Source organism: Narcine bancroftii, chromosome 2, assembly GCF_036971445.1.
Source record: "Narcine bancroftii isolate sNarBan1 chromosome 2, sNarBan1.hap1, whole genome shotgun sequence".
Lineage (NCBI taxonomy): Eukaryota > Metazoa > Chordata > Chondrichthyes > Torpediniformes > Narcinidae > Narcine > Narcine bancroftii.
Window position 1 is genome coordinate 298,441,584 of NC_091470.1, and position 14,848 is coordinate 298,456,431.

General features: G+C 36.7%; 1 protein-coding gene across 2 annotated transcripts in view; it reads right to left on the reverse strand.

The window, feature by feature from the left end:
* Positions 1-609: 609 nt before the first annotated feature.
* Positions 610-14,848, reverse strand: part of tgs1 (trimethylguanosine synthase 1) — a 71,525-nt gene continuing 57,286 nt past the window's right edge. The window contains exons 13-14 of one of the 2 annotated variants that reach the window (XM_069921469.1): positions 11,476-11,592; positions 610-1,627 (exon numbers count right to left, since the gene is read on the reverse strand). In XM_069921469.1, coding sequence (XP_069777570.1) covers positions 11,482-11,592 — 111 coding nt within the window. In that variant the 3' untranslated portion in view covers positions 610-1,627; positions 11,476-11,481. Of the gene's footprint in view, positions 1,628-5,134; positions 6,286-11,475; positions 11,593-14,848 lie in introns of those variants that run through there. The other variant, XM_069921468.1, reaches the window with a different exon arrangement.

The window sequence follows — 14,848 nt, forward strand, 5'->3', positions numbered from 1 at the left end:
TGAAGTACCTCTCTCATAGAACAATCTGCCATTAAAAAGTACGATGCATCACACATATGGAGGAACTGGGAGAGGACATAAAAGATGGTGGCACCTCAAGGGTACTGACATGTTAAGGTTTGCCTTTAAGTGCATGACCCCCTCCCATGCAACCATCTCAAACTGATGCTATGAATGGTCTTGGATATTTGTTGTTAGACTGATTCAAATCCTCTTGCTGTTTTCCAGCACACCAAAGGGAGCCAGACAACACTCATGTTACTTTAAATTATGACATTCATCAAAAGAATATCAGAATAAAAGTTCTGAAACACATTTTAGCTTAATTTATAAATATAAACTGGTCTGTTGGTCTTTCACCTGAAATTTATTTTATAATCAGAAACTCTATGCTCCTCAACATTTGTCAGATTTGGTTCTTTCATCCCACACCTGGTTCCTGTGCCTTTGGCTGGACCCCAATATAAAGAATTCATTTTGTCAGCCTTTTTGCCTTCCATCCAACAATTCTTTGTTTTAACTCTACCTCTTTAGCACACTATCATTACAACCCTTCCTTTAACTTGGTATCAAACTATGTATTATCAACTTTGGGGCCTTTTACCAGAACCAGAATTTATTGTCATGAACAAGTCATGAAATTCAGTGTTTTGCAGCATCACTTTACAACAATACATTTAAAAAAAGTGCACAAATAGTAAGGCAGTCTCTTTGGTTCATTGATTATTCAGGAATCTGATGGCAGCGGGGAAAAAGCTGACCTTGTGCCACTGAGTGCTCATTTTTAGGCTCCTGTACCTTTTTCCTGATGGTAGCAGAGTAAAGAGGGTGTTGGGGGTCTTCGAGGATAGAGGCTGCTTTTCTTTTTAAAAGACAGTACCTCTTGTAGATGTCTTCGATGGAGTGAAGTCTGCTGCCTGTGATGTTGCAGGCTGAATTAACAACCCTCTGGAGTTTATTCTTGTTCTGGGAGTTGGTGTCTCCATACCAAACAGTGATGCAACCAGCCAGAATGCTCTCCATGGTACGCCTGTAGAATTTTAAGTCTTCAGTGACATACCAAATCTCCTCAAACACTTCACAGTAACGCCGCTGGTGAGCCTTCTTTGTGATTGCATCAACATGAAGGCTCTAGGGCAGATCCTTGCAGATTTAAAGTGCTTGATCCTCTCCACTACTGAGCCATGCTTCCCGGAGTTCCTCCCGAAGTCCACAATAATCTCCTTGGTTTTGCCAATGTTGAATTCAATGACCTGATCTATCTCCCTCCTGTACTCTTCCTCAGTGCTGTTTGTGATTCTGCTGACAACCAAGGTGTCATTGGTCACACAGTCATGGGTGTAAAATGAGTAGAACAGAGGGATAAGCACGCACCCTTGAGGTGTGCCTGTGTTGATACTCAGTGATGAGGAGACACTGTTTCCAATTCAGACTGACTGTGGTCTTCTAATGAGGAAGGCAAGGATCCAGTTGCAGATAGGAGTGCAGAGGAACAGTTTGTAGCTTCTTGACCAACACTGAGAGAATAATGGTATTGAAAGTTGAGCTATAGTTGAAGAGCAGCCGTATCTATTAGTTACTGTTTGTGGTGATCCAGAGCTGAGTGGAGCCAGCAATATTGCGTCTGCTGTGGAGCAATTGTGACAATAAGCAAGTTGCAGTGGGTCCAGACCTTTGCTTAGGTACACATTAATTCTGCCCGTGACCAGCATCTCTTTTTAAAAAACAAACTTTATTTAAAAAATCATTCATAGTAATACAAAGTACATTCCATAAAGAAAATTTTATGAATATACATTAAAAAAATAAAATTAAAAAAAGACAACTAAAAATTAAAAACAAAATTCCCACCCCATCAGCCAACTCTCTTAAGGAGAGCTAAAAATATATAAATAGAAACTAAGAGTATATAATAAATCAAAATATATCTAAATGCATATATTCCAAATATGGTAACAACTTATTAACAAAAAAAATTGTCATGTAAATTATACGTAATTTTTTCCATAACAATACAAGCTTTCAATTCATTATGCCATCGCATTATATTAATCACTATATTATCTTTCCATGTACATGCTACACATTTTCGAACTAGACAATGCTAAATATATAAATGCAATTTGAAATTTATCCAACCCTAATCCCCTTAAAGGAATCATATAACCCATTAAAAAAATAGATGGATTTAATGGTAACTTAAAATTATATAATTTTTCCAAAATTCACTTAATTTCAACCCAGAATGGTTGTACATACATACAAGACCAGACAGTATGTAAAAAAGTTCCAGTACATACACCACATCTAAAACAAGAATCCGAATGACTAAAACCAAAATTATAATTAACCATTCCGTACCGTACATTCGTCAATTTAGTAACACTAACATGGCACGTATCTGCCCAATAATCTTCAGGGAAAACAAAAGCTAAATCATTTTTTCATTTAAGCTTAGATTTCTTCCATTCCAACTTATCCATATTATCTTGTAATACTTGATACATAACAGAAATATAACCCCTTTTTGGTATAGAAGAAATCAAAGACTCAAATTCCATTAATACAGGTAAAATCATCTCTCTACCATACATATTTTTCACCAAAGATGAAAGTTGATAATAAACAAATAAAGAATTTTCAGCAATATCAAAAAGCTCTTTCAGGAGTCTCCAGGTGGCGCTCATGGAGTGAACACGTTTTGGTTTATGCTCCATAAAATATACTATTTTTAACCTGTATCCACCTTTGAACTAACTTCACAGAAGTCAGAAAGATCTTTATTATTTCTCTATTTATACTTGAGTCTGAAAATTTTGAAGAAATGACTGAAGGAAAAGCTACACGAGCTAAAACCCGGGCAGAAAAAGCTCTTTCAATTGAGTAAAAGAAAGAAACAGACCTTCCACAAAATAGTCCTGTAATGTTTTTATACCCTTAAAATCCCAACTCTTTAAATGACTATTAAACATTGAAAAAGAAATAAGCTAATTATTATATAATGCAGTTAAAATCGACAATTTACCTTTTGATCCTAAAATTTTATTTTTTTTTAATCCATAATTTTAATAAATGTTTTAATATCAGCATATTGTATTCCCTCAACAAATTTACATTCCAATGAAATATAAATTGATACACCTCAACTTCAGAAATACAGGCCATCTCAACTTTAGCCCAACTTGGAGGCTGGTCCAAATCCATCAATCTACTAATAAATTTGAACTGGGCTGCTTCATAATAATTCTGAAAATGAGGTAATTGAAGCCAACCTAACACATACTTCCAAGTAAGTTTATTTAATGCTACCCGTGGTAGTTTACCTTTCCATAAAAATTCTCTCGTAACTTTATTTAAATCCTGAAAGAAATTCTTTGTAAGAGAACATGATATTGATTGAAATAAATATTGAATACAAGGAAAAATATTCATCTTAATACAATTAACTCGACCAATTTAAGTTAACGGAAGATCTTTCCACTTAATTAGATCTGCTTTAATCTTTTTTAATAATGGAATATAATTTAACTCATAAAGATTGATACTCAGTATTTACAATTATTCCTAAATATTTAATTTTATCAGACTATTTCAATTTTATAATATTTTTATACTCTGAATAATCTCCTTCTCCAACTGGTAAAATTTCATTTTTATCCCAATTAACTTTATATCCAGATAATGTTCCATAATGTAATAAACATTCCCGTAAATGTGGCAATGATTGTTCTGGGTTTGTTAAATATATCAAAACATCATCTGCAAACAAATTAATCTTGTACTCTTTATCCATAACTCTCATCTCTCTTATCTGTTCATTCTGCCTTATTGTTTGAGCTAATGGTTCAATAGCCAATGCAAACAGGGCTGGTGATAATGGACAACCTTGTCGAGTTGAACGTGTCAATTTAAACGATGATGAAACTTGACCATTTGTCACCACCCTAGCAGTCGGGTTCATATATAAAGCTTTAACCCAACCAATAAAAAAAAGGGCCAAATTTAAACTTCTCCAGTACTTTAAATAAAAAAAATCCCATTCGACCCTATCAGAGGCTTTATCTGCATCAAGCGCAATCACCATTGGGTGGTTGGGCTGCTGTCGATATGCATTGATCAAACTACTCAATCGAAGAATATTATCTGAAGCATTTCTATTTTTAATAAAACATGTTTGATCAACATATATCAATTTAGGTAAATACTTAGCAAGTCGATTTACTAGCATTTTTGCTATTATTTTATAATCAACATTCAATAAAGAAATAGGTCTATACGAAGACACTTTCAACAGGTCTCTATCTTTTTTCAGGATTACAGTAATTAAAGCACTAGAGCAAGATTCTGGTAACTCATAATGTTCAGTAACTTGTTGTAACACCTCCCCAAACACCGAAGATAAATCTTCATAAAACATTTTATAAAATTCCACCGAAAACTCATCATCACCTGGTGACTTTCCGTTGGGCATTTCCAACATAGCCACCTTAATCTCTAATTCTGTAAACGGAGCTTCCAAATCTGTAACATCCTCCTCTTCTAATGCTGATAACATTAACTTAGATAAAAAAGAATCAATAGAACCTTTATCCTGTTTCCCCCTCAGAAGTATATAATTTTTAATAAAATGGATAGAACTGGTCATTAATTTCCTGAGGTTTATAGGAAACTGTTGAATTCTTTTTTTACAGCATTAATCACCCGTGAAACCTATTCCTTCTTTAACTGCCATGCAAGTACTTTATGTGTCCTCTCACCCAACTCATAATATCACTGCTTAATTAAACATTCAAATCGATAAGTCTGCAACGTATTATAACGCAATTTCAATTTAGTCAAAGCCACTTTTTAAAAATCTTCTGTCACTTCCTTCTGAAATTCTTTCTCCAATTCATCAATTTGCTTTTATCTAATTCAAAGCTTTCAACCATATACTGTTTCTTGACTTTAGTGGTATAACTAATAATCTGTCCTCTTAAATAAGCTTTTAACGCATCTCATAAAACAAAACGACATTTACTGAATTAGCATTTTCAGATAAGAAAAAAGTAATCTGTTCTTTAACAAAAATAACAAACTTTGTTTTTTTTCAACAACATTGTATTAAATCTCCATCTATAAGATGAATGTACCACTTCTGAACTTGCATAATAAAAAAAATAATAAAGAATGATCTGATATAACCCTGTTTTTATATTCTGCCTGTGATACCTTTCCTTGTAAGTGTGCCAATACTAAAAATCTATTCTAGAAAATGAATCATGACAAGACAAATAAAAAGAAAAATCCTTCTCTGTAGGATTAACCCTTCTCCAAATATCCACTAAATTTAAATCCTTCATCAAGGCCCCAATTTGTATCGCCATCTTTGATTTTTGGGGATCTGTCCAACGAAGGATCCAAAACACAATTATAATCTCCCCCTAACTAAAATATTTTCATTAGCTTGATTTAATAACAAAAAAACATCCAAAATAAAACACTCATTATCCACATTAGGTGCATAAATATTAAGCAAAGTCCAAAATTCAGTAAAAATTTTACAATTCACCTTTAAAAACCCTTTCAGCATTCCCTTACATAGTATGCAACTCAAAAGACAAATTCTTATGAATTAGAATTGCTACACCCCTTGCCTTAGAATTAAATGAAGAAAAAAAAACACATGCCCAACACAATCTCTCTTCAATTTCAAATGTTCTTTTTCAGTCAAATGTGTTTCTTGTAAAAAGGCAATATCAATTTTCATTTTCTTGATACAAGCCAAAACTTGCTTTCACTTAATCTGATTATTCAACCCCTGAACATTAAAGGTTGCAAATTTCAAACAAGACATCTTTACAAACTAACAATATAGTCATTTACTACAAAATATCGCTCCCCTTCTAATAAATGAAAACCACTCTCCCTCCCCTAAATATTTTTTAAGAGAATATATTATGTAGAAAATTTTTTAATTATTCCCCCCCCAAAAAAGAAACACTACCCAAAGGGAGTAACGCCCTAAAAAACTGGGTGTGGTAAACCCCACTAGTGGCAGATGACTATCAAAGATTTCAGTGCCATCCATCCCCTTCAGCCAGAAATACATCATTCATATTAATACAATTCAATACTGTAAATATATTCAACCCAATGATTCCATTTCCAATGATTGTTCCGGATCTTCAATGTCAATAAGACTTTGTGTTAAAACTTTTTTCTTTCCATTTTTCCCATTCTGCCCATTTCCATTTACCCTCTTTTTAGGCGACAGTGGTGAAACTCTTCCATGTCCTCGTAAATCTGGTAATGAATTAGCAAAAACTAATGCATCATGATCATTCTCAAAACATTGAGATTGAAAGTTACCATAAAAGACCTTTAACACAGCAGGATATCGAAGAGCAAAATTATAACCCTTCCGCCACAGCACTTCTTTAGCCGAATTAAACTCCTGTCGTTGCCTAATAATTTCTTGACTCAAATCTGCATTAAAAAATACTATTATTTTGAGTCATCATTTGAGATTGACTTTGTTGTCCCTTCTGTCCCGCCCACCATAGTATCATTTCTGTCTTGATAGTTCAGGCACCGAATTAAGTCCGCTCGTGGTGGTTGTCCCGGTAATGGTTTCTTTCGTAATGCTCTATGTGACTTCTCCAATACTAGACCTCCCGAGAAAAACTCTTTACCCAATACCTCGGGGATCCAACTCTTAAAATTTTTTATTGGATCAGATCCTTCAATGTCTTCTAGAAGATCCACAATTTTCACATTATTTCTCTGACTTTGATTTTCCAATGAGTCAATTTTTTTCAGCAAGTCTTTCTTCTGGATTTCCCAATCCACAAACGAATCTTCCACTTTCTCTATTTTTTCCTTATTATGTACAACTTGATCTTAACATTCAGAAAAAGCTGTTTCAATTAAAAAAAAAATCTTGCAATGTATCCACTGATTTAATACATTTATTAACATCCCTCTTAAGTGTAGACATATCCTCAGACATATTAGATATTTTAGTTGTCATTTCCAAAAACCCTCGAGTCTTTTGTTTAGATATATTGTCCATATGATAAGCAATCCCTTCCAAATCTGCACAGACTCTAATCCAGATTCCAGTTCCACATCTTGAGGCCTACCTTCTCTAGACTCCACCTCCAATTGTTCCTGTGAACTGCTCGGTAAAGTCCTCTTCTTCTTCCAATGTTGTTGGGCCCTTCCCGGTGCATCTGCGGGTTTGTACACCTGACGGTGGCATCCCGACCACGTTGGGACACCACCGCTTGGGTCCCCCCACAGCCCACACACGGTCCAATAATTCACAGACCCTGGAGGGACTGCACATGCCCGGCAAGGCCAGGGACTGCATAGAGGCAGTTTCCAATGCCATTCTGCACTTCTCTAGTTCACCCGATGGCAGCATGGGTTCAAGGGCCCTTCTCTCAGCCGGGATGCCCATGCGTCCAACATTGCAAACATGCGAATCAACACCGGCCGAGCTCGTCAACATGCCATCGCCATCTTGTGGAGACAAGTTTGGAGCCGGTGTGATACTCAGCCTGGCAGGAGTTCTCTGTGCCTTGGACGTTCCAAACGACAATTCCGTGACTTCAACAGGACAGGTAGGCCTCAATTCTTCAGCACTTTTAAAAGGTAGTTTCTTCTGTAATTGAGTTTTCATTTTTTAAACATTAGCCGCCATTGTAACCCACTAATGTTCTTAAAAATAAAAACACAACTTTTATTCGCTTAGATAAAGTTTAAAGATGGGTGCTTAAAAAACTGGCTGAGGAGTACGATTGCCACATCCCCCATGACCAGCATCTCAAAGCATTTCATCACTGTGGTTAGATCTACTGGGTGACAGTTGTTGAGGCAACTCAAACTGCTCTTCTTGATGCCATTTTGAAGCAGGTGGGAACCTCTGACTGCACCAGAGGTTGAAAACTCTGGCTAGTTAGTTGGCACAGATTTTCAGTACCCTGCCAGGTAGGTTGTCAAGGCTTGATGACTTGTGAGGGTTCACCCTCTTGAATGATGTTCTGATGTCATCCTCAGAGACAGATATCACAGGGTCTTCAGCCTTTGCAGGGATTCTAGTAGGCACTGTTTGGTTCTCCTTCTTAAAGTAGGCATAGAAGGCATTCAGATCATATGGTGTTCACCTTTGCTTTGTAGACTATGATGGCCTGCACTCCCTGCCATAGTTGGCGTGTATCTGTCTGTCTCTAGCTTCCTCTGGAATTGCCACTTTGCTTCAGAGATGGTCTTCCATAACTATACTTGAAATTCTTGTAGATATCTAGATCCACAGCCTTGAATACTCTTGATCTTGCCCTCAGCAGGTTGAAAATCCTGATTCATCCAAGGCTTCTGATTAGGGAACACACAGTATGTGCGTATGGGCACACACTCATCCACACAGATCTTGATGAAATTGGTGAACCTGCTTTCATTACATTACCACTTGCCAAGTACATTAGGGCAGCATACTGTCACACTACAAACCTCTGCCTTAAAGACACAAGGTTTCAATCATGACTTGGAGTGCTGTCCTTGTGGAGTTTGCACAATTTTCTGTGACCATGTTTCCTCTAGGTGCTTCAGTTTCCTCCCATATCCTAAAGATGTGCTCGTTAGTAGGTTACTTGCACACTGTAAATTTTCCTGAGTGTGTAGGTAAGTGGGGGAATATAGAGTTGTTGAGATTGCAGGGAGAAGAAAAATATTGGGAGTAATGAAGAATCAGTGTAAATTGGTAGTTACTGGTCAGCATTGATGGTGAGCCAAAAGGCATGTCTCTGTGCTATATCTTTCTGTGTCATTAGGTGGCAGGGGTGGGAGGTCAGCACAGCTAGTAGTTGTTGCTTCACACCTCCAGTAGTTCAGGATGAACCTTCAGCTCTGGTATTTCTGCATTTTCTACCATGGCCATGTGTATGTTCCGGTTTTCTCCCATGTTCCAAATACATGTTCAGATGTTAATTGGCCCCTCAAAATGGTGCTCGGAAATGTAAAATTCCTTTTATGGGTCAGACATATTATTGACAGTCATAACATTGCCTGTTCCAAATTGCTCGAGTAAGCGTTGAGTAGTCTTCTTAACTATTGCAGTTAATTACAGTTTAAAATATTCTTACATTTTTCAATAGGTTGGAGTTGCAGAATGTAGACCCAATGGTAATTGAACCATGGGACATTATAGCACAGAAACAGGCCTTCTCGGCTCTTCTAGTCTGTGCCAAACCATTTTTTTTTTAACTAGACCCATTAACCTGCACCATACCTCTCCCATCCATGCACCTGTCCAAATTCTTCTTAAATGTTAAAATTGATCTACCATTCACCACTTCAGCTGGCAGCTTATTCCACACCCTCACCGCTCTCTGTGTGAAGAGGTTCCTTCTCATGTTCCCACTAAACTCTTCCCCTTTCACTCTCAACCCATGTCCTGTTTGTATTTCACTTACCCTCAGTGGAAAAAGCCTACCTACATTTACTCTGCCTATCACCCTCATAATTTTAAATACCTCTATCAAATCTCCCCTCATTCTACATTCCAGGGAATAGTCCTTACCTGTTTAACCTTTCCTTGTTACTCAGTTCCTGAAGTCCATACAACATCCTATTAAACCTTCTCTGCGCTCTTTCTATCTTATTGATATCTTTCCTGTAGTTAGGTGACCAAAACTAAACACAATACTTCAAATGTGGCCTTACCAATGTCTTATTCAATGTTACCATAACATCCCAACTCTATAATCAATACTTTGATTTATGAAGGCCAATATATCAAAAGTTCTCTTTATAGCCCTATCCACCTGTGACACCACTTTCAGGGAATTATATATCTGTATTCCTAGATCTCTGTTCTACTGCACTCCTCAGTGCCCGACCATTTACCATACGTGCTCTTTTATGATTTGTCCTTCCGAAACTAAAGAAAATTCCACATTAAAATTATGTGAAACAGATATGATTTTGAATTCATCTCCACCACATTCCTCACAATCCAGTTATCATCAGAATATTAAAGAAACACAAAAACTGGAACTGCTACACTCTTAGCACAGATGGCATGAGAGGAAGGGAGACAAGAAGGAGGAGACCACTAGGAAGGGAAGGAGAGCAGAAAAAAGAACAGGAGTAAAAAAGAAATGGAAACACTGGGAAAAAAATTGTAAAATCAATGTTCATGCCTGTAGAAGATATCTAATGCATTGTTCCTCAAGTTTACACATAGCCTCATCTTTACAATCAATGCGGCTGAGGACATATATACATGTGCAGGTATAGTTGGGGGTTGGCAGCAAGAAGCTCAACTTTATAACTACAGAGTGGCTCTTGTGCACTGGTGAGACCAAACAACTTGCTTGCCAAACACCTATGGTGTTTGTGGTTCTAAACTTGAACTTCTTGTAGCCAACCACCTTTATAAAAAATGCACCTGTAGCCCCAAGTCTTTTTGTCCTACAACATTTACCAAGGTCCTACCATTTATTGTGCAAGTCCTGCTCATGTGGCTCATAAAGGTGGAAATGCAGGTAGACAGGGTGATGACGGCAACTTGTCCATTCTTGCCTTCAGTCAGGGCATTGAGTACGGGAGCAGGAACATAGAATTACAACTGTACAAGATGTTGGTAAGACTGCACTTGGAGAAGATGCACAGTTTTGGTTACCTAGCTGCGGCAAAGATATCATAAGCTGCAAAGTTATAAGGAATGGCTGTATAGGTTGGCACTTTTCTCTCGAGAGCTTCGGGAGGACTTTAAAAATCAAGGTACATAATTAGTGCCTTTTGCTCCCTCAATGCAGGTGAATCAGAAACTAAAGGACATGGATTTAAAGTAAGAGGGGAAAGAATTAAAGAGGATAAAAGGAGCATCTTCTTCACAAAGAGGGTGGTGGGTTTATGGAACAAATCACAAAAGGTAGTGGTAGAAGTGGGGACAATTGTGATGTTCAAAAGACATTTATAGAGTTACATGGAACTAGCTTGGCAGCATGGACAGGATGGGATGAAAGGCCTATTTCTGAGCTATAAAACTCCATAATTCATTAGAAAGACCATATCCTTATTTTAGGCTCTTACAAGTTCAATTCCCTTATTCCATTCCCTAATTATTGAGACTGAACCAGACTGTACATAAACTTTGGTAAACTGCAGATGGAGTAGAAGAGTTCAACATGGGGAAATATAATGCACTTATTGCAGTTAAGCAGTAAGAGAAAGGAAATGAAATAAATAAATTGGTATGCCTAAAGTATAACTTTAGCATATAAGGAAGGAAATTGAGAGCTGGCTATCATTTCTCAATCATCTCTGGCTATTGGAAAGACAATCAAAGGCTCTCAAAATGCCAAATTACCAAATTAAACAAAATTTCAAGACAGCTGAAGTTATGAAGAATACTGGGAAAAAGATCAGATGAGTATTGCACACTATTAAATAAAAAACTTTATTAGATTTAAAAATAGATCATGCAACCTTAATCTATTCATCTCGAATCAAGACTCCAAAATAAGCCGTGATTGTCTTCAGTTTACTATTCAGAAAATTCTGTTCGATTTCCACTCTTCCTCCTGGTCCAGCTAAGGATGCCACCTGCAAGAATAAATAAACAATGAGCAGAATATAAATGTAAAAAAAACACTAACTTTCTACAGTATTTCAGCAGTACGTTCGAGGATACAATTCCTTAACCTGTAATTCCACCCACTTTTTAGACAATTATTTTGACAGAGGCTGATGCTCTCAATTTTCCCCTCCATAAGGCAATTAAATCTCATGAAACAAATGAACAATCACAATCAACTGTTCTATCTTTGTAAGTATTTGCTTTTTCATGAACTTAAGCTCCATCATACAGCATTAAAACATATGTAATATTTAAAATTAATTCTTTGGCAGTTTCCTTGGGAACAAGGATGATTTGCTTGGTTTTATGGGGTCTGAAGTGGCTAATGGGTCTAATGCATAAACTACAAATTCTCCCCCAGATGGGGCTAGTAAGTGAGTAGTTTTGAGAAGCGTGCATTTCTTCTGCTGTATATATATCTGCAAGCCATGGGTGGCTCTGATTCATGGCCTCCAGATTTCCAATACCATTCTTAATATTCCTTCTGTACTTTGAACTGTTGTGGGGCAGAAATTCCCAGGTGTCAGTTGGACATAGCACTTGACTGAACTTGGAATGGGACAGCCAAGTTCTAAGCACATCTTTGAATTTTTTTTTTCTCTCTGTTTACTTGATAATCTCCTCCTATAATGTAACTCTGAAAGGAGAATCTAGTCAAATATTGGGCATATGCAAAATGTGGCCTGCCTACTAAAGGTGCATGTAACCAGAGCTTCAATGTTGCAGATAATGGCGAGGGAGAGAACATTGGTTCCATTTTCCCCGATGAATTTGGAGGATTTTGTGGATTTAGCGTTTGTACTTTTCTAGTGCGAGATGCCTGCTGTAGTCATGCATGTGAATTTTTCAAATAATCTCATTCAGCTTTTGTTATTTTTCCAAGTTCCTCATTTAACCTTCCTAACCTGCTCGATTTCAACATAAAAATAGATTTCATGGAGCTTGCACTCCGAACTAAACGGTTGAAAACAATTAAGCTTTTCAGAGTTTCAATAGCCTTCAAATATTCTGATCAAAACTGATCACAAAACTTCATGAAAGCAAAGAAATGCATGTGGATATTCTTTATTTTGTCTCTATTGTTTCATCAGGCACAAAACCCTATTTAAAAAAATCTTATCGGCACTTCACACCATATTATGCTTCTTAATTGAACAGTTCATTAATTAATGATTTCATCTCGTTAACAGTGCCTTTTTAAAAATGCACACACACATGCTTTCAATTCTCAAGCAGGTCCTCCTATTAAATGCCATTGCTATCCATGGGACATGCACTTAATTGGCCCATATTTAGAGAAAGCAGAGTTATTCTATCTGTGCAGAATCCTACATGCATTTGAGGCAAAGATTTTGAGAAAGATAACCCTCTTCTGGGATTAATAATAAAATTGGGAACAAGAGAAATGCAGCTGTGATTAAGTGTTTCGTGAACACCATGAGTCATCTCTTTCTTTCATAATATTCATAAGAACAGTTGCAGATGAAAAGAGACATTGGTGCAGCTGTCGTGGAGCTGAGGCATTCAGGTTCACTCCTGTCCTGGAGTAGGAATTGTGCAGAATTGGCACGTTGGCTCCATGGCTGCTGAGCTGGAAAGTTGATTTCTACTCTGTTGGCCTTTGGTACAGGTGAATGGCACAAAAAATCAAATGGGAGTTGATCAGTCTGTATGAGGAAGAACAAGTTGCAGTGGCACAAAAGACAATTAATGAGTAGAATAGACTCCATCTGTATCATTGTAGTTTAAGGTGAAATGAATCCATTTTTTCTTGGTATTATTTAAGAACCACTAAATGTTGATATTCTACCTTTGCACAAAAAAAATGGAATCACTGCAGCAAAATGTAAAGAAATCAGTCGAATCAAACATAAAAGAACATTTTTCAATGAAGTTTGACTATATATTACTGTGATCTAGTTAGCAGATTTTTAACTGCACTCTCATTTGAAAATCCTATCTGTCAGTCGCATTATAATTTTCAATGCTCTCAGTTTCTGGAGAACATTTCTTGGGACCTCTGGCAGAGGTGTGAGATAATCATATCAGGTGCACAGAATAAAAATATAATTATCAAAAGATTTATTTCTTCTGAAAATATTCAGAGCAGACTGCATCTGTGAAGAGAGTTGTTGACTTCTCACAAGGATACCCATCAGCTCTGAAGTAAACTCAACAATCTGAAATGATCATTCTGATTTCTTTCGCAACAGATGTTGCCTAACCCTCTGGGTAGTTCCAGAAATTTTTTATTTCATTTCCGATTTCCATTACTTTGTTGAGATTTTTTTTTTGCCTGAATATTATTTTGCAATGAAGCTTATGCACTGGTTTATATGAACCAGAGCTAGCTTTCCTTTAATACAGGCTGGCCAAATCTATTAAATGAATACCTGATTTTAAGAAATTCCCCCCAAAAAAATGTTTACATTGGGCACACCAGGGTACATGTGTACATGGGAAACCTATATGGGAGGAGGGTGCACGAAATGTTTGGGCTTCATCAATCAACAAAACACAAATATGCATAATATTTTTCATGATGATCATGTCCCCACTGAGAATTGTGCACAAGGGTTAAATTCTATATTTACACAGGACTTCCTCTTTCTGCATGTTCAAAAACAAACAATAATAGTTCCGACAAGACCTTTAATATGCAATTATTTTCCATCAATCAAGAACAATCAATTGATCCTCAAGAAATTCACATTTTAAATAATGAACAATAGGAGAATTTTAAGTAGACAGTTTAGAAAAAGACACAATGGAAAAGAGGCTTGGATACCAATTTCCAAACCAACATTAAAGTGGCAATGGATGAAAACAGCTGGCTAAGAGAATTAAAGGAAAGAAAAGCACAACCACAGTATTTTTCTAGACCAGAATGGTGCTCCCAGATCATTGCTGTTTATCTTAAAGCCCTGGAATTTGCAAAACAGCATACTCGATGGTTTCAGGTGTAGTTGGAGAAAGTGGAAGAGGATATCAACAGATTTCAGGACACAGATGAGTGAAATAGGCTAATAGATGCCTATTAAATTTTAACAAGTTGCTCTTTTACAAAAAAATAAACTGAATGGTACAATTTCCGAAGGTCACAAGACAGCATGGGATTAAATCCACAAGAAGATGTCATGACAAGCAGGGAAAAACTTTAAAAGCTATGCAGGATTTAGTAAGGCACAATGTTATAAAGACAGGGGGCTTTAATTTTCTATG